Below are 23,638 nucleotides of genomic sequence, written 5' to 3'. Positions count from 1 at the left end.
GTTTGTTTAGATTACAAAAGTATATAAAACACTGGGATGTTAAAAACATTATATTGATACATACAAAAAAAATGCACTGATTAAATGAGCGCGCGCGTGTATGTATGTATGCAACGTAAACGCATACATATATATATATATACGTACACACGCAAATTTATATATATGGATATATGCATAAATATACAACTCTATAATTACTAAATACTATTTTAGCACAAAAGAAATGTAATTGTTAATCTGTTATGCATTTTGAAAAAATTTATGTTTATATCTTGGGTTATTACAAAATAAAAAATATGTCATTCCTTTTCATGCATATCTAAATAATTGTAAGATATCATCATCCGTAACTTATGTTATCTTTCTTTTTGTAACAATTATAGTAAATTTCTTAAAATGTAATTTTTGTTTTTTATACCTGACATATTAGCATATTGTAGAAAAACTCAAATATTTTTATTATTTGCTAAAATTTGTATTTAACTCAATATATTAGACTATAATGCATTTAAAATTAGATTTTTTCCTACTTAAAACAAATTAATATAATATATAAAAGGATCATCTCTCGATTTTAAATTACTTAAATATAATTGTGACTGTTAATAAAGATGATAATAATATTAAATATGTTAAGATAATATTAAATTGTACACAGAGAGAACAATTTTTATAGTATACGCGATATTCAAAGAAGTATATTAACAATTTAGAAATTGATTTTAATAAATTATAAAATAGCAATAATAATTTTAGAATATTTTTTGGTATAGTATAAAGGCTGATAATATAATTATGGTTAAAAATAAAGTTCATGGTGTGGCTATTTAAGTAATGTTATTACAATATAGTTTTCATATATTTGTAATAACTCTAAAATCAATGTTTAATAATTTCATATTTTTCAATTGTATAAGTTTATATTTAAGAATATACTTTAGATATACGATGAAAAGAATTGAACTGCAATGTAAATATCTAGAGTAATATCATATTACTATAATTTATAGTAACTTTTGTATGCTACAGTAAGTGAAAGTTGCGGAGAGTAATGATTGTTACAATTTCTAAAATGATATTAATAATGTGTGCAACTTTCATTTATTTATTACTAACTATACATCCTCAATTTTATCTCAAACATATTGCTACTAATTTGTAAGATGCGTGTAAAATGTTTTTGAACTATTAATCCACTGTGCTATGATGTTAGGAGGAGAGCCAAGTTTCCACATATTAATAATCGAACCACATTTCGTAACGTTACTTCCATGTCGCTAAGTATTTTGCAGGTGCAGTGCAGCATCAGCATCAATTGAGTGATAATCATACAAATTTCATGAACAGTTTTTACGTTCCATTAAGAAAAAGAAAGAAAGAAAGAAAAGAAAAGAAAAGATAATTAACATATAAGTGTAATATATAAATGTAACATGATCGGGTGGTCAATAAAGATTTTCTTGGCTTAAAAATCACATGTTGAATATATCACTGGATTTATATATATTTATATTTAGCATTATTATAAATAGGTAAAATAAAATTAACTTCTCCAAGGATTAATGATTTGTGTTTATTAACAGTCAGTAGTATTTAAACCGATATTTTTACATTTCAATTAATGTTACCAGGTGGATAAATTTTATTCTTATATAAATTAGTAATATTTTAATAACAGATATAACCAGAATATTGTTGTAGTTGTTTTATTAGAACAATTTGTTTGTTGTTTTATTAGAAGAATTTGTATTTCTTTATATCTCTGAAAGCATATAAATGCACAATTGATTTTTAAAAAGTTTACAATTCATGGGAAGGTTGTAAAAGGGGTATAACAGAAAAAATTGAAGACCGGAATTCAGTATGTTAAAAGTACAACATAATAAAATATTTACCACTGTATCTTTTAATAACTACATAATAATGTAAATAAATTACATTTTTGAGGCATATATTTATTAGATTCTAGTCTAGTTATTTTGTTTGTGATGTTAACACGAAGTATGTGTACAGATTCTGAATATTTCTAACATAATTAGTACTTTTAATGGCCACAAGAGATATATTAGATACCTAATTTTAGTACAAATAAAAATACCTCAAACATGTCAGTAAATTAGATAAATTTTTCAATAATCTACTTAATAATTACTGAATTTATTAGGTTGGAACTTTAAAATGAAAATATATTTTCAAATTTTATAATATCAAACAATATGATTTATAAAAGATAACTAAATTAATTCTTAAAAAATTATCACTTATTTATTAAATCATTTCATTTTTATATAATTAAGTCACTTTGAGATACACAAATATTGGACATATTAATATATAATTAATAATTAAAAAATATTATTGTAATATTAGAAGGTTAAAAATTTGTCTCTTTTAAACTCCCAATACATAACTTTAAGCATTTAAATGTATTCTTTTGTAATAATCAGGCTTTAAATGTAACTTATTCTACAAATTCAACATACTTTTTTGAGTATCAGATCTATAATATTATAATATAATATAATTATATAATGTACTTCATAATGCACAGCTATTCTTTATAATTCAGGTCTTCAATGTAAATCTACAAAATTTAATAGCAACATCCTGGACTTGTTTCATTTCAGTCCTCTTTTGACAAATATCCATGTTCACATAATAGTTTTAATTATTTGGTCTACAGAACAGGATATAAGATTGCATTGAGATAAACATTGACTAGTATACCAACTTCATGGTTTCAACAAATTTAGTTTGGAAGGCAATAGTGATCATTGAGAATTTAGTTCAAGTGTTTCAAAAATTGATCGACATAAACTTTGTAGGTTTGGTCTTGTTGTCTGATCTGTATGCATATTCTCCAAACATTTTAATATCTCTACTCCACCTTCTCTGACTAACATACTGCAATACCGTTTTGCTACAACAGTGTAATAATATAAACATAACACATAAACAATAATTTTTGTTATTAATATGATTAAATATATGTCGGAGAAGCGTCAGGAATAGGGTTGTGGGCGCTTGATAAATCTTCATTGGAATTGGTCATCGTTGGGTTATAACGAAGGTACGGTCTGATAATACGAGTATGGATACTACCGACTCGACAAACAACCGCGGCGGTTGGACATTCGCGATACTAGTGATGTTGGTCTTAGGTTCAATAACGAATCCGCGGTCAACGGGATGATAGATGTACGTGCTCACAAAAATCTAAGTCGGACTCTTTGCGAAAACGTGGAATATCCACCGAGCGTACAGACTCTAAGTAACTCGCTAATACGACCTCACGAGAGAATGACTCTCCGCCGCGATGATGCTGCAGAGGAAAACTATGATGGGGTGTGTCTGAGGACACGAGATCATCGGATTCGTCGAGGATACCCTTCGTTCAGAAGGTGAGGGAATTTGGCGTTGCTGCTAATTGGTCAATCTCCATATCGGTGGTTAGAAAAAGATGCTAGCCGCCCTCGAGGGAAAGTTGCTAGTCGTTCGTTGAAAAATAGGTCTCTCCTATCTTCCCGTAGCTGGGACAAAGACTGTTTGTTTGAAGGACTTTAGTCAACTAAATCCTAAGATTTATGACGGGCCCTCAGGCTAGCTGAACATGTACTGCGGAGACGCATCGACATCTGGCAATCATCTTGCTCGAAGAATAGGGTCTGCGTGTGGCGAGCCACGGGACAGAAACCGTTGGAATGTTTACTGTCGCGTGCCGCCAGAAATATTTCTTTTAAGGAGAGCTATAGAATTACTCCATTACCTTTGTTAGACAAAGCGTTCATCCCGTGACCGCGGCTACGTTCGGCGACTGGCTGTCGCCTCGAGCCCAAGCTCATTATCACAACTCGCGAACAATTACAATCGGATTGAATAACTACAATTGTTTAATTACAGCTATCGTAGACTTTAGATTACAATGATGCGGGATTATCCAAAATTCCAAAGGCTCCGGTGTTCTTTCATCTCCGACATATATATAATCACATTAGGTATATTCATTCATATAAATGTACTTACGATTTTTTGTGCATACATGATGTATTGCCCAAACTGCCCAAAGTTGAACAGGATATGCATCTGAACAATGAAGAAGTGGGAAAAATGGATGGAAACTTCTATATGCAACCATTTCCCCTTGAGGAGTTTGCCAATGTGTTATAGTATATGCTAATTGTTCTAATAATACATCTCTACTTGGCATTAAGGATATTGTAGGCCATGTATGTGGACCATCGCTAAGTAAATGTGCAGCAATACCTGCTGCGAAATAAGATACATCAATATGTACAGATGTCAGTAACGTAGAAAGCATAGAAATGAACCTAGGTTGCATAAGTCTTGGTCTTAGATGAACCACCTATAACGAATTACAAAATATAGCCAATTATACGAATCTGTGTATGTGTACTTATAATCATTAATAGATTAAATCATAACCAGACAATAACTACTTATATAATAATTATAAAAAAAATTAAACTAAATTTACTGCATTTATAAAATCATGAATTATATTACAAACCTCTGCTATATTGTTTAATGAACCGAGTACTTTAGTTTCAACACTAAACTGTCCTTGGAAACTTTCTAACACTTTCAGAAACAATTCCATCCCACCTTCATCTAGAAAGACTTCACATGTTGTAGCACTTTCATCGGTTAAATTCCATAGAGCACTTAATGTAAACTTCATTGTTATGTCTACTGATCTAGTTTCAACTTTAGTCCTAACCATTGCTAATAATTTAGACATATATTGAGGTTGAGCACCAAGCATAGATGTTTCCACCGTTGATATTTTTGCTGCCAATATGGAGCAAATGGCAACAGACATACGATTCATTGAGGGTTCGTTAAAGGTCAACAAAGAATTTAACACTAATCTTGCACATCTACATAAATGGAAAATAATTGAACTATAAATTGTAGATAGATTTAAAGAATGCAATTATATATTAATAAATACATAAAATTTTAGACAGAAGTAATATTTATGCTTTCTATTGGGTTGGCAACTATTGGCAACTATCAATACCATCTATTGACAAAATCCGCAATCACTTAGTTACCAATCCAATAAAATGCAAAAGATATAATTTTATGAATTTTGATTACCTGTATTTGTCAAAAGTAATTTCCTGTAGAATTCTGTCACTACATAAAATTAATAATGTATTCATTTGAAGTCGATAGTTGGCTGGATAACATTCCATTGCAATCATTGTTAGTTCAACAACTTGTTTGAGAATTGATGGGTGAATCATAATGGAGAATTCACCTTTTGTGAGATTATAAAGACATGCAGTACATGGCACTTGTACACGTACTTCTTGTGGATGTTCTCTCATTGCAGGCAACACTAATTTTATAACATCAATCCGTGATTCAAGAAAGTTGTGTGTTAAACGGAATAAATTAAATAAACATTTCTCGAGATAAAGTGGTCTGCATGTATATCTTCTCAAACCTTCCAAAATTTGGGATTCTGTGGCTGTACCAGTAACCTACAGTAAACATTAAATATCTTAGAACATACAAGTATATTTTCAATCATTTGTCTATTTAAATGTTAAGATAGGATATTTTATTCGTGGAAATCTTATGTAGTGGACCCCAGTATAACGCAGGTAAAAATATTTTTCTAAGCTAAAGTCAAAAAATATTTTAAAATGTTAAATTTATCTAACATGTCATATGGTGCATTTATTACGTTTTTATGAATACTGGTTGCTATTTTTTCATCATGTTATATGGGAGTCTACTGTATTTTTTTTATTAATAACTGTCTTTCTATAGAATATCCTAATAATACTTACAACAAGTCCAGGCTTGTAATATTCATCTGCGGGATTTGTTAAACTGTCATCATAACAAGCATCTGTACTTACAAGTCCCAAAAACCTTAAATATGTATGAGCTTTAATAAATTCTTTTAAATCTTTTGAATTTATATCACTTCTACCTATATTAAGTATTAAGACAAAGTTCTTAAATTGATCTGTATATTATACAGAAACACATTATAAATTATATAATTACCAGATAAATCTAAACTAGTTAGATATGGCATACAATGTACAGCTTTCAAAAAATCTTCTATGTCTGGCTTTCCGGGCACAAACATACAGTTAAGAGCATGCATATCTTTTTCATCCGAAATATCTAAATTCCTTAATTCATTCAGCTCCAATAATACTGAGACTAAATCTGTATTTTCATCTATCTTCACATTATACATATTAAGTGTTTTTAGACGATTTTTACACTTTTTCAGTGCTGTTATATCATTCACCTTTGTACATGAAATGTCTAAACTTTCTAGAAGAGGCAGATCCTCAACTACTATCCCCAAACCATGTGTATTAAACTCTGTACATGACACATTTAATGTATGCAGTGACCTCAATTTACTTAAAGTTACTACCACACAATACCTATTATGAAATAATGGATATATATAATTTAAATATTTTAAAATACTTAATTATATTTATAGAAATAAATTAATTGCATTAAATACCGAGAACAGTCTATAAAACTTCCTTTTGCTACACTTAATGATCTAAGATTTTGTAAACTCCAGTCACCTAAACAACTTATAAGATCATTAACAGTTATTTTCAACCCATTTACCATTAGATCTACCACTTTATGCTGTTTTAAAACTTTTAAGCCTTTCGCTGATAATGTAGATGCATCTTTCAACCGTACATGTCTATGGATAATAAAAAATAGTGAATACTTCATTTTTTATGTAGATTTTACATTCCAATCAAATTTGCATACTTAAAATGAGATATGAGTACCTTAACCTTGTGGACTTTGCGTTGAAAAGTGTAATTGTTAAATCAGATAATGTCTTTTTCTCACAAAGGTGAGCCAATAATTGTTCTGATACTTCAGCAGGTAAAAAAGCATCTGGATGTCTAAAACTAAGTCTTGTAGCTGAACTTGATGATCCATCGTTAGATGCTTTACCTATTGCATTTGAAATATCTGTATTATTACAATCTATTAAAAGTTAACTAACTGATTTAAGACCTTATAACAAATTGTTGCATTAAAATAGCTTCCTCTAACTCTAATGAAATATCTAAATTCATTTTAAAATGAAGTAAAATATGAATAAAATATAAGATAATTGAAAAAATATTTTCTTAAATAATTATGATGAATACTTACTACATGTGTTTGTATCCAGTGAATTAGGGGAATGTTCTTCCATATCACCTAGGTGTACGTCACACAAATCCAAGACATTGTTACAAATAAAATCTATGCAAACCTCAAGGAGGCTTTTCGGTGACTCAAACATTTTACTTTCTTGTTTACACACAAATATTCTTCCTTTATTTCCTCTATAGCTTTTTAAATAATTGATTATTTCAAATAGTTTAACATCTCATTCTTTCATATTTATTTTAAAGAATCTGTTAACATAGAACACACATATATACATGTATATACATCTGATGCACTATGTTTAGAATGTAAGTTTTCTAATATTAAACATACACTATAAAATGAAATACACTAAGTTTATGAAAATCGATACACCTGTCATCCGAAAAAAATTAGATCACATGCAATTTAACTTTCTTATGATAACAAAATATTAAAAAACATTCTAATGTACACTTAAAAAATGAGATACAATTGTATACGCGACGATTTCTAAAGGAAATGTCGAGAAAAAACCACACACATAATTTTATTCCTAACATACAGGTGACAGAATTTTAAATAATGATTACATAATGACAAGTCCATCGAATGGAATAAATATTTGTTTCTAACCAGTTTGTGTAATCTAAGCACGTTGTGTATAACACGTAGCGAAAGAAACGTATGAAATTAACAAGTTATTTATTAGATACACTAAACTTTATTTCGCGAGTAGAATATTCTTAGAAAATTATTAAATGATTATGTAAACTTATTTATGCAAATAGCACTGAACGCAATTGTGAAAACAACTGCAGAAAATTGTAGTCTCTCACCTGTGAAGAGGACGCCATATTGACTTGCTAAGTGTCAAAACAGATTAAAAAATACGATATAGATGCATATTGTTAAATATGTGAACATGATTATTAAGTACAATAATACAATCAGAAAAGTATATTGTCTACTATAATTTTTTTGTTTGGTTTAATTTCTAAAATCGTTTTATGTTGATTCATGATGATTTTAAACATACATACCTCAGAATTAGAAAAAACTGACATATTTGTTATCCTTATAAAAAAAATTTATTTTGTGAAGAGTATTTGTAGGTAAAAATTAGAGAACATTCCTTAATAGTTACACAAATCTTTTCATTCTTGAAGACATAATAGAAGATAAATATTACTTGTAAGGGAATTCATCGGTTATTGACACACTATCAATATGGCGGTAAAGTGGAAAACGATGTGCTTTTCAGTATGTATTACGATTTCACTTCTGTATAATATACATAAGAATTTTTTCTAGGTACGATTATAATGTCTATATAAGGATTGTTTAAAAGTATTTGTTTGTAGTGAACTTAATGATTATTTTATATTATAGAATGATAAATATTCTATCCTAAAATTAAATGAATAATGAATATGTCAAAGAAACTGATTTAAAAGTTTTCAATTTTAAGAGTTGTAATGCATCTAATTATTTAATCATTTTTTTACTCTGCATTATATTAGATTTTTCACATATATAAGTATGGATATAAATATGAATTATTAAATATCTCATAGAAATGGCGATATATAGTTTGTAACTGTGATATAAATTTCTTTGTTTTTAAGGTTTAGATAGGAACGTGTTTTCCAAAATAAAATCATGGTTTAAGTGCTCACTGATATGTGTCAGTCATTTTATAACGTCATGTTGTATGTTATGTGGCATTGATCATTTTGCTTGCATTTAAATTTTATTTCATAAAAGAATGCCAAGTTTGCGAAAAAAGGTTGCTGGTTTTATGCGACAACTATCTATTAGCAATTTGGCTGGAGCTGTAGAAAATTTAAGTCAGGGAGAACAGACTTTACGTAGTCCTAGATCATTAACGCAAGATTTTACAAGTGGTTGTTTTATTACACGGTATCTTGATGGGTAATAATCTTTTTGCAATGTGCATATGTATAATTTTTATTTATTAACATCTTAAATAAGGGTTGACATATGTTGATATATATATATATATTTTCAGTTTGGAAACAAAACAGGAAGGGCCAGCAATTTTGCATGGCAGAAATCCAGAGGAACTTCCAATTAGGCAGCTTGGAAATTTTCAGCAAGATAGAGATGTAGTTTCCGCTCATACAGGTCCAGATAATGGACTTACAACTGTTAATGTACAACAAAGACATTTAAGTATTAATGATATTGATATAGATTACATTGATATGTTAGATCAAGGAGAACAGTATAGAAATAGTATGTATTGAAGGCATTATGAAGTTATGAAATAATAGCAAGATACATTAACAATATTATTTTCTTTAGCATCAACAACAACAACTCCTACAATTGCTGGTATTACTGATTGGTTTAATCCTCATGAAATGGCTTATGGAATTGCTACTACATTATATGAGAAAAATCCTACAAATAATACAAATAATGGTGAACCAATAGCAGATTGTTTTGGTATTGTAGCAAGATCGAATTCAGCTATTTTAGCACTTGCTGATGGTGTTAATTGGGGTATGATTATAGATGATAGTAGACTATCTTAGATAAGATTATATAAAGATATGGCAATATATGCATATACATATATATATGTGTTTTATAATGAAATAAAATTATTAGGTACCAAAGCAAGTATTGCAGCAAGGTCTGCAGTACATGGAAGTATAGAATACTTAAATAAAGCACTTTTTTGTCCTTCGATTAATGGAGAAATGACTACAACAAAAGACGTTTTTATAGCACTACTTCGTTCATTCCATGCTGCACATTCGTTAATTTTGCAGGAACAAGGAATGCTTACAACATTAACTGTGTGTGCAGTTCTGCCACTGCCAAATTCTGATTCTAATACAGAAAAAAATAAATATATGGCATGTACCTGTAATGTTGGTGACAGTTTAGCTTATGTGTATTCAAGGTAATACATAAACAAGAACTTATAAATTATCCCTACTGATACTAAGTAGAATATTGTTTAAGATAAAAACAATATTTCATATTGACAGAAAAACTGGTGTAAGAGAAATAACAAGAGGATCCCATGATATTCACTGTATGCGTGACATGCGTGATGCTCTTGGAGCTTTAGGCCCTGTGGATGGATCTAATCCTGAATTGAATAATTTGACTCTTGCAATGACCGAAGTTGAGAAAGGAGATATTGTATTTTTGACTAGTGATGGAATTTCGGATAATTTTGATCCTGTAGTCGGAAAATTTGCTATTTTACCATGTCACAATTCCGTACCTGATTCAAATGTAAAAAATCACACTGAAGGAAGATCAAAAACACGTCGAAAGTCTGCAGAAAACTTGAGACATGCAGAATCCGGCAATAGTAATAGAAATAAATCTAACTTGCCTGTAGTTGAGGCATATCAAAGACACGAGCTCACATTGCTTAGAATGGAAGATTTGTTAAGAAGGGGTGTATCTGGAGAAGGACCACCATGTAATAGTGCCAAACATCTCTGCGAACTCCTCTTAGATTTTGCAGTAAGTTATTTACCATTTAATAGTAATGAATGCAATACAATATGTATGTACTGTAAGTTCTTTAATCTTTTTATGAGGGAGGAAAAGAATAAGGCGTAGTGTTAATTTTAATACTAACATTTAATTTTTATACATAATAAGGTACGCATAACTGCCGCTAAAAGACGAATATTGGAAGATACAGATTTATATTATGCACAAAATAAAGATGGCCAATTAATTCAGCTTTCCAAACAAGAACAGAGAACTCGACGAATAAAAACTTTGGATAAGGTTTCCATGATCCCTGGGAAATTAGATCATGCTACAGTTGTAGCATATGTAGTTGGATCTATCAATTCAGAATATGGTTTATAATTAATTACAATAACAAATTACAGTTTCAATTTGTAAGAAAATTAATAAATTTTAGAATTTTCTTCAACAGTGATATTTTATGAATGAATTGAGTTGAAATTAATGTTTTATTGTGAGATTAAGTTGTTTATATAATTTTTTGTTATTTAAAATAAAAACATACATTTAAAGATAAGCATGTAGCAATACTTATTTCATTATAAATTTAATTTATAGATGTGTGCAAGTAAAATATACATATATATATTTATGTATTACATTACGTTATGTATATACATAATGTAAATGCGTTGGCAAATAATTTCAAAAATCACTTATTCATAATAATAATTGTCGAGTTTACTAAGTACTTATGATATAATTGAATAAAAATGTTTAGCGAATCTGTATTGTTTAAAATCTTGAAAAAGCTATCATATTAAGATCATCAACACTTTCTATTTACTGATTGGTCATAAGTAAAATATTGGCCAATCAGGATAAAGATTTTGCTAAATGGGTGCTGCAAAAAGTTACAGTACCATAACCGAGGTGTCGCCAATGGTAAAAGCTCTGGGATTTTATAGACTTGTGCTAATGGCAGCCTTGACAAATACATGATGGCCGTTGCCACCGAATAGTGTAACGCGTACATGAAACTGTCGTGTACCAGAGAAGTTTATTATTTTAAGTAGAATTTTTCCTCTTATGTACCTAATCTATATTGTTTCTGTTTGTAAAAGAATAAAATTTTGTGCCCAGAACTAAAATCATGCAAAAAGAAGTGTGAAAAAACGTAAAATCGCGAGAAGAAAACACGGGTGGCAAAACCGCGTTCGCGGAGGTAATATTGACAATTTTTCATCACGACGCTATTCGCATTTTTCCGCGTCAATATGAAATAGTTGTATCCAGGATACCTTCTTTGGGTTTCTCAGCTATTCGAACCGAAAAATTTTTCACAGATGGTTGCTTTTTCTTTTGTTTACGCCTTGTCAGTTGGGCTTTTGTTGTGTGCATCCGCGCGCCGCTGGTACCTATAAGTGAGAGTGAGATGTATGCGACCCTTGTATGCGTGTAAGTGGCTTGTGTGGCACGTATGCTTGCACACAGGCGCGCAAGTTATAACCTCAAAATATGCTTCCAGCTGTCGAATTTTTCTACAAAACTTTTTTTCCACTTTAAAATGGTTACTTGTACATGCAAGTGTTATTGTGTCATAAAATTGTCATGATTCCTGACATAGTGTACATGACATTATTACCCAGTAGTATTATGTATTTTGTTCTATAGTACAAGTTCTAACAAACTTAAATATTAATAGTTTAGTGCAAATTCGAAAGAAGTAACGCTATTCGAATGAAACTATAAAGTGTTATTCTATCTACAATGACTAATTGAATATTGTTTACATGTTACAGGGTGCAAATTAAATATAGAATCTGTGAAGCCATAAGTGTAGTGTATGTGACATTTTTAAACAACACCAAACTTGAAACAGTTCTGAACTATGTTTGTAGTTCAAATGTAAAATGACTTGATATTAGTGCTTTAAACATTACTAAAGAATATCTATGGATTACTAAAGGATATCTATTAAATGTTATTTGATAAATTGGGATAATACAGAATATAGTATTTGTAAAGTGATAAAATTGTTTTATATGCCCAAATTCTGATGTTATGTCATGGAAAAATGTAGTTCAATTGTGTTTATACATGGATGTAATTTTGCAACAAATGTGCTTTAAAGATAAGTCAGAGTACTTTCAAAATGCAGTTGTGCAATTATTCTTTAATGGATAATGTAGTTCGAAGAAGAACTACCTACTATATACAAGAAATTAATATAAAAACATGGGTAACATTAAAGTGTGATATTAAAAACTAATATCAACAATCCATGTAAATAAACATATTTTGAAAACATAAAAGGGTATTGCCTAAACAACAGATGAAGTAAGAAGTTACATGCATGACAGGAATAGGAGACGTAGGTCGCAGACGCGTTGAATGGCGCCGTAGCGCAAATATAGTCTTCTACTGTCATTGAGTTGTAATTTATGAGTGGTAAGTTCTGCAATTGGTTTACATACAATATTTATTAAAAACTTAAAATATGAAATTATGTATAATTTTATATAGCTATATATTTATATTAAATTTAGTTATTATTATCTTGATTTTAGTTAATAACTTTCATAATGTCTTACAAATATATAGGGGTATATAGAAACAAACATAGATAAGCTGAAAAGGTGGCTAGACGCTGCCCGGAGTAAAGAGGGGCTGCGTGGGCATGCAGCAGCCTCAGTCACGCCCTCTTCTCGGGGACTCAGTATCCTCTACAACCTCCCCGACTGCTCGGCGTAACAATCCTGTTGCTGTTTTGACACATCAGCAAGTATGAACTTTTTAAATAAACCTTCAATGATACTCTAAAATTCATATAATACTTAGTATCATATTTTTACTGCAATTTATTTCAGTTACAACAGTTACAACAATTGCAGGCTCAAAATTCGAGTGGCCAATCGTTGACATTTGCTTTGCAACAAACATCAAACAATGTAAGTAATTAAAAATATATATTTATTTGGAAAGATATATCATTAAAGTAAGTAAGTAATATTTGTTTCTATTACAAAATCTTACAGCCGCAAGACCAAGGAAATAGGTCAACGACTGGGAACCATATAGTATATGTAAACCAGTTAAACCATTTAAATCAGGGTACCATAAATCCCTCGGGGACTGGTATGGGCCTACCCCCGGCCACCCCCACTTTTGGGGTGGGCCTTAATATGGGATTGCCACTATCACTTCTAAATACTAGCCTTACATCCCTCACATCTAATGTTATCACTACATCAAATCCTCTGCTCAATTTGGGCCTGCCAAGTATAAATACAGGACTAACTACAATAAATCCTAGCCTCAATCACTTGAATACCATAAACTCAAATTTAACTTCAAATATTGGTTCAAACAGTATTAATAATGGTTTATCTGGTTTGGGACAGGATATAAATAGTATAAATACTGGAATTAATAGGCTCAATACATTAAATTCAACAAATATAAATTCTGGATTGCCCAGTGTGAATACTGGAATTACCAATGTAAATCAGAATTTGACAAGTTTAAATTCAAACATAAACCAGAATGTTACCAGTTTGAGCACAAACTTTACATCCCCAAGCTCTGGTGTATCTGGCTTAACTGCTATTACCCCAAATATAAATACAAATTTAACTACTACCAGTATAAATTCTGGTATAAATCAAGGTCTCAATCGACCTATTAATGCTTTAACAACTGGATTGACTCAAACTAGTCTAAATTCCAGCAGTACACAATTTCCATTCCAAGCCATACAAAGTATACAAAGCATTGCACCACACATTGTTGGATCAAATATTGCACATGTACCAAGTTCTGCTATATCGCAGCACCCGAATTCAAACGTTTCTACTATTTCACAAATGTCAAATACCGGTACCTTGACAAGTTCCAGTATATTCACGAGCACTTCCAGCGAACCAATTCATTCAACCACAGCAAATGTGAATCACGCTTCAAACGTGAATCTCACTACAAATATTCCACATCTTGGTACAATGCACTCAAATTTATCTAATGTATCAACATCTAATGTGCAGCATATATCTGCATCAAACGAACCGAATATGTCACTGAGCCATACTTCTTCTTTAAGTTCTTCTCAGACAACTGGATTTCAACCTCAGCGACAGTATTCACAGGGAATTAACCCTGGTTTAAGTTCATCAGTAACATTAACGGGCTCATCTCAGCCATCAAATGTGGTCAGTACAATAAATACTGTAAAATCTATGCAGAACATTCAAAGTCAAAATATTAGTTCTCCAAGCAGTCCATTTTCAATACCATTAAAAAGTCCAGCATCTAATATTGCACCACCTACACCAAGCCCTAGTCCTAACAGACTATTACTTAGAAGTCCAGCATCAAACTCAATACAATCTAATAGAAATAGTCCAAGTCCTGTTGGAACATCGACATCAAATAATAATTTTAATATACAAATGCAAAGTCCAATGCAGAGTCCAATGAGTGTTAGCCAAATACAGAGTCCTGTACTTAGTCCATATCCTCCTGCAAAAAGTCCTCATCTGTTAAGTGGAAATAACTCTCTGAACAACAGAAGTCCAGCACCCGGTGGGAGTCCTGGTCCACCTGTGGTAAGAAGCAACTTACATTAATGTAAAATAAAAAAAAGTTGAACACAAACATTTATTTCATTTCCAGGTTAGACCCAATACACCAATACTTCAGCAAGGCATGCAAGTATTGCAAATAATTCATGGTACACCACAGGGGTATCAATCAACACCAACACAGTTGGTTACTAGGACGCATTTAATTGGAAATCAACAAATTCAAATAGCTGCGACTAAACCGGCAAAACAGCCACCACAAATTTTACCAAAACCGCCAAATCAACAAGCTGCTGGATCACAACAAAAACAACAACGTGTTAATACTACAATTACAAATCAAGTAATATATTTTGAAATGTCTATTCTATTCGAAATATCTTAGAGACATTATTTATTTCTATTAAAACATGAAATATTGAATTATTATAAGGTGACACAACAAACTCAGCCACAGTTAGTTCTTGCTGGACCACAACCAAATCCTACAACAGCTACAATGATACCAACAGCACAAGGTCTACTGTTAAATCAGGTAATAACATCTGTTTAAGATATTCATCATGTGCATGTCTCTTTGTTATGTGATCATTTAAAAGTTTACACATTGTGCCTGTTTTAGCAGTTATCAATATTATATGAAATATTTTTAATATGCTTGATATCTATTGTAAGAGCTTACATGCATTTTAGTGTCACAAATATCTGCTTTGTGCTTCATATGTTTATCACATTTCATACATAGGTTTTGCCGTCAACCGGACCCGTTATTGTACAGCAACAACCAGGTGGTGTTCAGCTCATACTAAGAACGCCAGCAAGCGCCCAGCAACAAACACATACTGCACAGGTGATGGTTTCATCCATTCAGCCATTCAACTTCATCATGTTCACAATCATTGCTTACTTAATACTTTATGAATTTATTTTTATATGTCATTTTAAATATTACTTAAGTTCATCAACATTTTTACATGCTATATCAACAGTTGGATCTTATATGTGTTTTATGTTTTATATGTAGCATCTTTGCAAGTTTCAGATAAGTTACTTTAGTGTAAATAATATTACAATATTGAAAAATATATTAGGATAATAACATGAACAAAATTAGGAAGACAATTTTTTTTGTTAATATAGTGGAAGAAATATATTCTTGTATAAATCTGTTTCTTTTTTTTTTTTATAGCTAACACAACAGCAGTTAGTAAGAGTCGTCACAGCACAAGGTATGCAGTTACAAGGCATTACACCTACATTTTTTGCTGTACCTAATGGTTTTCCTCCAGCTGCATCTCCAGTAATTAGACATACTCCCTCTAGTCCTGCACCTTGTAAGTGTTTATAATATACTTGAAAATTTGTTTAAATATATTTTTCTATAAAAGAGTTAAAAAATATTTATATTAAAATTATTTATTTTTTAATATAGCTGCTAATTCAGGGACTGGTAATTCCATAGTGATTCAAAATGCAATGGTACAAAGCCCTCAGCCACAAATTTCACAAGTAGGTTCAGGTTCCAATACTGGTAACACTCCATGTACGCAAGCTGTTGTTGAGCAAACTTTATTACCACCTCCTAAGAAAAAAGCAAAGAAGAAAAAGAAAGCAAAACGGAAAGATGATGAACCACCAAGACTGGATCTTGCTAGTATAATGAAAATATCAGGAATTGGAGATGATGATGATATTTTTGATACTGATCTTACAACTGAATCAGATGTTTCTTGTCAAGTTCAAGTTGAATCAAGTTCGGGACAAAACCTGGGACAACTTTCATCTCAAGTACCTACAATACCTACCAGTTCTGCTCAGAATTTGATACAAGTACCTGCACCAAATACAACGAACACACAAACGTCTGCATCTCAGACATTTAATAGCCAACTTGTTGCCCAACTTCAGATGCCTGTGCAGAATGTACAAGGGCAATTACGATTTGCTCTTGGAGAAGATGGAAGAGTTGTTTTACACCGTACATCAGAACTAAATCAGCCTGAAATGGATCAAGCTACTGCTCAAGCACTGATACGATCATTAACACAAGGTGGTGGACAAAATTCACCAATTATTTCTCATCTTCTTGGACAAGCACAAACGACGACACAATCTACACAAAGTACTGTGCTACAGAGACAAAAATTCGTTAAATCACCTTTATCATCCAGTGTTTCAGCGGTTACTACTACTGTAAGTTCTGCAGCTCCACAAAGTGTTACTTGTGCTACTAGTCCACAGCATGTGCAAGTATGCTCGAAATCAAACAATCAACAGAAAAGTGTAAATGTTCCTCAAGAATCCAGTCCTGTGTTAAATGTTTGTGTTCAAAACAATCTTGTATCTCTACAAACATTGGATATGCAAGCATCAAAAAATATTAATGTACAAAATCTCACACCAACAACAAAAGCTAATCAGTCATCTAATTCTAGCCTTCCACAACCAAACAGTAATGTTCTAACTTCTGATGTTTTAGCAACAAAACCTTCATGTACTACATTCAGTGTACAAAATTCTCGATTGACTAATACAAGTCAAACGACTACTAATCAACAAAATTCTAATGTTTCTGCACAGAAATCTAGTCAAGTGCGACTTACAAATGCTTGTGTTACTACTAATGTGCGACAAAATTTAAATAAAATATCTCAGAGTGCTGCTCATGTTCAAAAATCCTTACCAAATAATTTAACTGTACAAAATGAACACACAGTGACAAAAAGTAATCAAAGTCATCAGCAGGAATCAATAACACTGCAACAAGAAACACCAATATATCAGCATAATCAACATCAGCAAATAACAGCACAGACTGTACAAACGCAGAATGTCCAACAAGTTTTTGAACAAAATCTTCAAACTTCTGGATCAAATGCTCAACATAATTCTTTAAACATGTTACAACAACAAAGTTCTTGCAATACCGCAATGCAGCATGATGCTATGAATGTTTTGCAACAACATTCTAGTATTCAACAAAATACAATTAATGTTTTACAGCAAAATGCATCTAGTAATGTACAAAACATTGAACAAAATTTGCAGTCTGCCATTGGTGATTTAACTCATGCACAGCAAAATGTTATTACGAGTATGCAACAACAAAATACATCTGCTATTTTGCATAATACAAGTGTACAACAAAATGTAAATGTACAGCAACAAAATGTAAATGTACAACAACAAAACGTTAATGTACAACAACAAAAAGTTGTTGCAGCAAACACATTTTCTTCTGTGAATACGCATCATTTTGAATCCCAGAATACGGTTAATGCTATACAACAAGGACTAAATACACAGCAAAATAATCAACATCAAAATATTCTGATTACAAATGCTCCACCTCCTAATGCTATGCAGCAAAATGAATCTCAGAAAGTAGAAACCCAAACTGCAACAATGCTTAATTCAACAACAAATAATATATTAAATAATGCACCAAAAATTACTCCTGAAATTTTAAATGCATTAAGTAATTTAAATCCTAATGAACAGTTATTAATTGCAAATGCAAACGGACAAATGCAATTAATCAGTCAACAGTTGTTGCAACAATTTTTAGCAGGACAATTAAATGCAACTAATCAGGTACAAAATCAAAACCAAACTCAGAAAATAGTGATCGGTGAGCCAGATGCAAATAATCAGAATTTACAAGGTGTACAAATCAATACTCCAACGAGTCAAATAATTGTAAATAGTTCTGGTGGAGCTCCTACAATTCAAAATAATATACAGAATATTGTAGTACAAGCTGCTCCTTCGCAAATGCCGCAACATATACAAATTCAAAATTCTAGTTTTCCTAGTCAATTTATTGACAATCTAAATCAACAGCAAATCAGAAATTTAGGTAACAACCAGCCAAAGAAGACAAAAATTATTAAAAGAACAAAAACTGCTGTTACTACTCAAAATTCTGGAAATACCCAGGTATGTGTAGGTTTTTTCCATTTTTCTATTCAGTCTCCTTTTTGTTGTTAATTTAATATAATAACAGGTGACAAAAACAATTACGGTTCCCCGCCCGACAATGATTTCAACAAATACAACTAATCTTCAGAAAGTTGATAATTCTAACAAAATAAACACTGTAGTGTCTCAAAGTACAAATCCAATTAAGAGTGAATCTTCTCAAATTATTACAAATGGTCCTGTACTTCCATCTTCTCCTGGAAATCATTTATCAGTTCCTTCAAATGGTCAAATGGTTCAAAAAGTACAGACTATTCAACTTACTACTCAAAAACAGCAATTATTAAAAAATATACAATCTCAAATACAAGTTATATTAACTCGTAAACCGGGTTCACAACCAGATCAAACCGTTTTAACAAAGTTATATCAAGACCAAGCAAAAATTGTGGCAAGTGGAAAGGTTGTCGGTAATGCAACACATCACGTTAGTAGTGTAAGTCTTGTTATATTATTAATACAAAAAGCAAAAAGTTTGTAGTAACTTATAATGTAAAAAGTGTAAAGTAATGTAAAAAGAATGTATAATGCTATGCAATTTTATTTTATATAGGGTACAGAAACGGGTTTTAGTATGAATGCAGTTTCAACAATGGCACCAAATATAATATCTCAGAATTCGTATAAAAATCAGACATCAGCTGTACAAACTCAAACACAACCATCTACTACTGTGGTAACTTCACAAAGCTTGAATCCAAGTACATCTTCGACGGTACAGAATAATTCATCTAACAGTTATATGAATAACCTTTCGGTATATAATAATTTTTTATATCATAATTGAATTTTCATTTATGTTTTTATTGATGACTTATTGGTGAAATTTACAGATATCACAGAATGTGCAAGGACAACAATGTGTACAACAAAATAATCAAAATGTACACCAAACGCACACAAAACAGCACAAGATTTATCAAAATCATGGAAATCAGATATTGAGTCCGTCCTCTGCCAATATGCAAATTTTTTCACCACCAATTACCTCTGTAGCTACTGTACAGAGTAACGCACAACAATCACCTTCAGTCCAAACACAACAAATGGGAATGCAACAATCAACCCAATGTCAAACAGACCCATTAGACATAAAACCAAATATACAAATGTCAAGTCCTGTTAAACAAGAACTTTCTTCACCTATTCAAATACAAGTTCAAAGTGGATCACCTGCAGGACAGGTGGCCTCACCTAGAGTGATTGGCAAAGGACCACAAAGAATTCAAAGTCCTGTAAATACCAGTGGTAATCCCAATAAACAAACCGTTAGTCCCAACAACAATTCAAGTCCTTTAATAAGTCCAAGACAAGGTATAAAAAGACCTGCATCCAGTCCAATTTGCAGACAAATTAATCGTAGTGATTTGTAAGTATAATCTTTTATTTTAATATAATGATACGCATACGAATATATCTTTATTTTTATATTTACAGATTAGAGCAACAATTGAAAATTGATCAAAACGGTGCGATAAATCCAGATGTAAACACTCCATTTTTGAGTAAGCGTGATGCTTGTAAACGTCTTGTACGGTATCATTGTTTAAATGAGCAAGTACTTAGTTCTAAGGACTTGGCAAAAGCTGATGAGATGTTTGAAGAAACAGCCAAACATTTACTATCAAAATTCAATTCTATGATGAACAAGTACACGTATCTTCTTCTGATGGAGAGTATGGTATGTTAAAAATATGTAATTTTATTCTTAAAATTTTAATAATCACTTAATTTAAACTTACAGCGAGAAGTGAGGACGTCGGAATTGATGATGATTGATAGAACTTTTGTTGCTGAAGAACAAAGTATATTAAATAGGTTACGAGAACAAGAGGCTAAAGTTAATGGTAAAGTTAACATATTAATGAATAAATTTCTTCTGTTATGTTATTTATTATAATAATCTTTTTCTTGTATTTATTTTATAGAAGAGTTCAAAAAAGAAGAGAAGCCATTAGTGCCAAAGGTTGAACCTGGTCTTACAGAAGAAGAGAAATTATCACCAACATTAACTAATGTATCTGTAAAACGTGAGTTAGAAGATGACTTTCTAAGTGATGAAATGGAATGTAAACCAATGCTTAAATCAACAAATTGCACTAGTGGTGATTATGATGAGTGGGTAGAAATACAAAAAGAACTTGGTGTATATCCATCTACCACAGACTCGTTTAAATGTAAAAATATAAATAATAGTGGTAGTAATAGTGCATGTGCTGTGGCTGTTACAAGGTCATCAAAAACTGAAAGAACACGAGCAAATGGTGAATGTCGTACTACTGTACCAAGTACGAGTATTTCTGGAGTTCAAAACGCAGTTATAAAGGACAATTGTGAACAGGATAGTACTCCAGATTTTGAAAAACGTTGGAATAGTGCTACTGATCTCGAGCGAGATTTGTTAGAAGATACAGACAGCCTAGATGGACTGGCCTTACATTCTCAAACTCAATGTCCAGGCTCTCTTCAAGTAACAACCGAAAGTGGAAATGGTAATGAACATGATGACATTACCGCACAGGTACAATCTGCCATTGATAGCATTCTTAATCTTAAAAAACGTCCTACAAATACATTATCTGGCAGTAGTGGTAACAGTGCATCACAATCCAGTGAATCAAAGGACACAGTGCTTGACCAAGCAGTCCGCAGCATTTTAGGCTCGTGACCCTCCTTTAATAAAGTATGTTAAACAAGTGAAGTTAATGGTGAACATCATGCTAATTGTTCGTTTAAAAAATTTTTAAGAACTAGACATTTTTTTGGTGATTTTTTTGTGGTTATGTGAATAATATAAAAACTATGTTTGATATTAAGAATGCGACATTATCTTTGGCAATGCATATTTGAAATCCTGCAAATTGTTGCTAAGTTATTTGTACAAATCCTACAATTTTAATTTCATTTATACATAAATTAAAACGACTATCTGGATTATCCAATTTTGTATACTTCTCCAAAATTTGTCAAAAATTTTTGTCTGCAATGGCAATAACTACTCATAATATAAAAACAAGTATACTTTCCAGTAGTTTAGCTGTAATAAAGCCATCGCGTTTACCTAAATTTAGCAGCTGTACATGTGGATAGATAGACAAATAGATTAATAGCTAGATAGTAAAATAAATAGTTAATTCGCTCAGATTTTTGAATCTGCCACTTTGTAATGTAATTTTGTAAAAAGTAATTATTTAAAACAACTTATTCCACTTTGTCCGTAGTACTTGTAGAAAAATCTTACAGATACTTAAAACTGGGTCGGTAAATTGTACATACATTTTTAATGTGTATTAATATTATTATTATTATTATTGGTATTATTTGTATTATTGTTATTGAGATTCACATTCTCAGAATTATAATTGTATTATTATTATTATTATGATTATTATTATTATTATTATCATTATAATTGTCATTAATATTATTATCATTATCATTACTATTATCATTATTATTATTATTATATTATTATTACAATTATTATTGTCAATACCATCAACTACATTGATGAAGAGAATGTATGGTATAAAGAGAAAGTAGTGATTTAAGAGACTGAAATGGAAGACAATGAAAACAAAAGGCAAATGATATATAAGGTGAAAAGGGAACACAAAAATTTCTATGATAATTTGAATTTATTTCTATTTAATGTATATGCAGTCTTAAATGTTACAATGCAAAATCAAACAGATAGACATTTTTTAAGTAGATATAATATTTTACAAGTTTTTTGTCATCACATGAAATCACAATAGATCTGAGTAAATGAGTACATGTGTAGAGAGCACATGTGTGGAAAAAGGGTAATTACATGTTGGTGACATTTTAAATAAACAGTAGATGACCGGTGAATAAGATTTAAAAAACAAATCTTTCTATATGTGCCTTTTTATTTTCTACATAGTTGATGACTAATATATCTTATATGTACACCTGACTTGTAATTTTTATTCGATCAATGCTAACATGTTACATAATGCAGATTTCTTAATCAGTATGTTATACATACAAGATTATGGTCTGATTTAATCATTTTCTGAAGATCATACATTAAAAGAATAACTTATTATCACCAGCAGTGCTTTTGCAACAAAGATTTAGTTACATGGTTGTATTTTTACATCCTTTTCCCACAAAACTTCATGATAGCTCTCTATACACAGAGGCAATGAAATGTTTTTGGCAAAAGCAATCCAAGACTGACATATATACAGAGAATCAAGCAAAACTATGTAATGTATTACAATAAGAAATAATCATTTGTACATAATATCAATTACACTCTCGACGGCAATCGTGACTTAATGAATTCTTCAAAGATTTTAAAATTTGGATATGCTATAGTTCTTTTGATCCTAATAAATTGCCGATATTTCACAAGTATGTGTATGAAAATATTTTTATCCTTGTCTATAATTAAAATTTCAGTTTGCAGC

General features: G+C 30.9%; 3 protein-coding genes across 12 annotated transcripts; 2 read left to right on the top strand and 1 right to left on the bottom strand.

Moving 5' to 3' along the window:
* Positions 1 to 1,562: 1,562 nt before the first annotated feature.
* Positions 1,563 to 8,362, bottom strand: LOC126863835 (protein zyg-11 homolog B-like). 5 transcript variants are annotated; one of them, XM_050614434.1, is made up of 11 exons: positions 8,214 to 8,335; positions 8,010 to 8,036; positions 7,192 to 7,439; positions 6,816 to 6,987; positions 6,530 to 6,724; positions 6,049 to 6,443; positions 5,826 to 5,971; positions 5,125 to 5,513; positions 4,532 to 4,901; positions 4,027 to 4,366; positions 1,563 to 2,923 (listed from the first exon to the last, which is right to left on the bottom strand). In XM_050614434.1, exons 3-11 carry the CDS (start codon positions 7,322 to 7,324, stop codon positions 2,775 to 2,777), a joined length of 2,289 nt encoding a protein of 762 aa, XP_050470391.1. In that variant the 5' UTR covers positions 7,325 to 7,439; positions 8,010 to 8,036; positions 8,214 to 8,335; the 3' UTR covers positions 1,563 to 2,774. The 5 variants fall into 5 exon arrangements, with proteins under 5 accessions (XP_050470391.1, XP_050470423.1, XP_050470401.1 ...); XM_050614466.1 differs by lacking the exon at positions 8,010 to 8,036 and having other exon boundaries at positions 8,214 to 8,362; XM_050614444.1 differs by lacking the exon at positions 8,214 to 8,335 and having other exon boundaries at positions 8,010 to 8,154.
* On the top strand, positions 8,286 to 11,215 carry LOC126863904 (PP2C-like domain-containing protein CG9801). 3 transcript variants are annotated; one of them, XM_050614628.1, is made up of 7 exons: positions 8,286 to 8,433; positions 8,799 to 9,105; positions 9,203 to 9,429; positions 9,499 to 9,699; positions 9,808 to 10,105; positions 10,194 to 10,683; positions 10,825 to 11,215. In XM_050614628.1, exons 2-7 carry the CDS (start codon positions 8,939 to 8,941, stop codon positions 11,038 to 11,040), a joined length of 1,599 nt encoding a protein of 532 aa, XP_050470585.1. In that variant the 5' UTR covers positions 8,286 to 8,433; positions 8,799 to 8,938; the 3' UTR covers positions 11,041 to 11,215. The 3 variants fall into 3 exon arrangements, with proteins under 3 accessions (XP_050470585.1, XP_050470593.1, XP_050470598.1); XM_050614636.1 differs by having other exon boundaries at positions 8,349 to 8,484; XM_050614641.1 differs by lacking the exon at positions 8,286 to 8,433 and adding an exon at positions 8,516 to 8,710.
* Positions 11,216 to 11,346: 131 nt separating this feature from the next.
* Positions 11,347 to 23,582, top strand: LOC126863772 (mucin-4-like). 4 transcript variants are annotated; one of them, XM_050614283.1, is made up of 16 exons: positions 11,347 to 11,863; positions 12,441 to 13,089; positions 13,243 to 13,423; positions 13,533 to 13,589; positions 13,677 to 15,242; positions 15,310 to 15,561; positions 15,652 to 15,753; positions 15,964 to 16,068; positions 16,408 to 16,552; positions 16,651 to 19,157; positions 19,225 to 19,635; positions 19,753 to 19,956; positions 20,033 to 20,568; positions 20,637 to 20,880; positions 20,944 to 21,046; positions 21,128 to 23,582. In XM_050614283.1, exons 3-16 carry the CDS (start codon positions 13,319 to 13,321, stop codon positions 21,865 to 21,867), a joined length of 7,077 nt encoding a protein of 2,358 aa, XP_050470240.1. In that variant the 5' UTR covers positions 11,347 to 11,863; positions 12,441 to 13,089; positions 13,243 to 13,318; the 3' UTR covers positions 21,868 to 23,582. The 4 variants fall into 4 exon arrangements, with proteins under 4 accessions (XP_050470240.1, XP_050470250.1, XP_050470233.1 ...); XM_050614293.1 differs by having other exon boundaries at positions 13,509 to 13,589; positions 19,753 to 19,914; XM_050614276.1 differs by having other exon boundaries at positions 11,352 to 11,863; positions 13,509 to 13,589.
* The last annotated feature ends 56 nt before the right edge of the window (positions 23,583 to 23,638 follow it).

This window comes from Bombus huntii, chromosome 1 (genome assembly GCF_024542735.1).
Source record: "Bombus huntii isolate Logan2020A chromosome 1, iyBomHunt1.1, whole genome shotgun sequence".
Taxonomy (NCBI): Eukaryota; Metazoa; Arthropoda; class Insecta; order Hymenoptera; family Apidae; genus Bombus; species Bombus huntii.
Note: the sequence above shows the minus strand (reverse complement) of the source record. Positions and strands in the feature narration are given on the sequence as shown.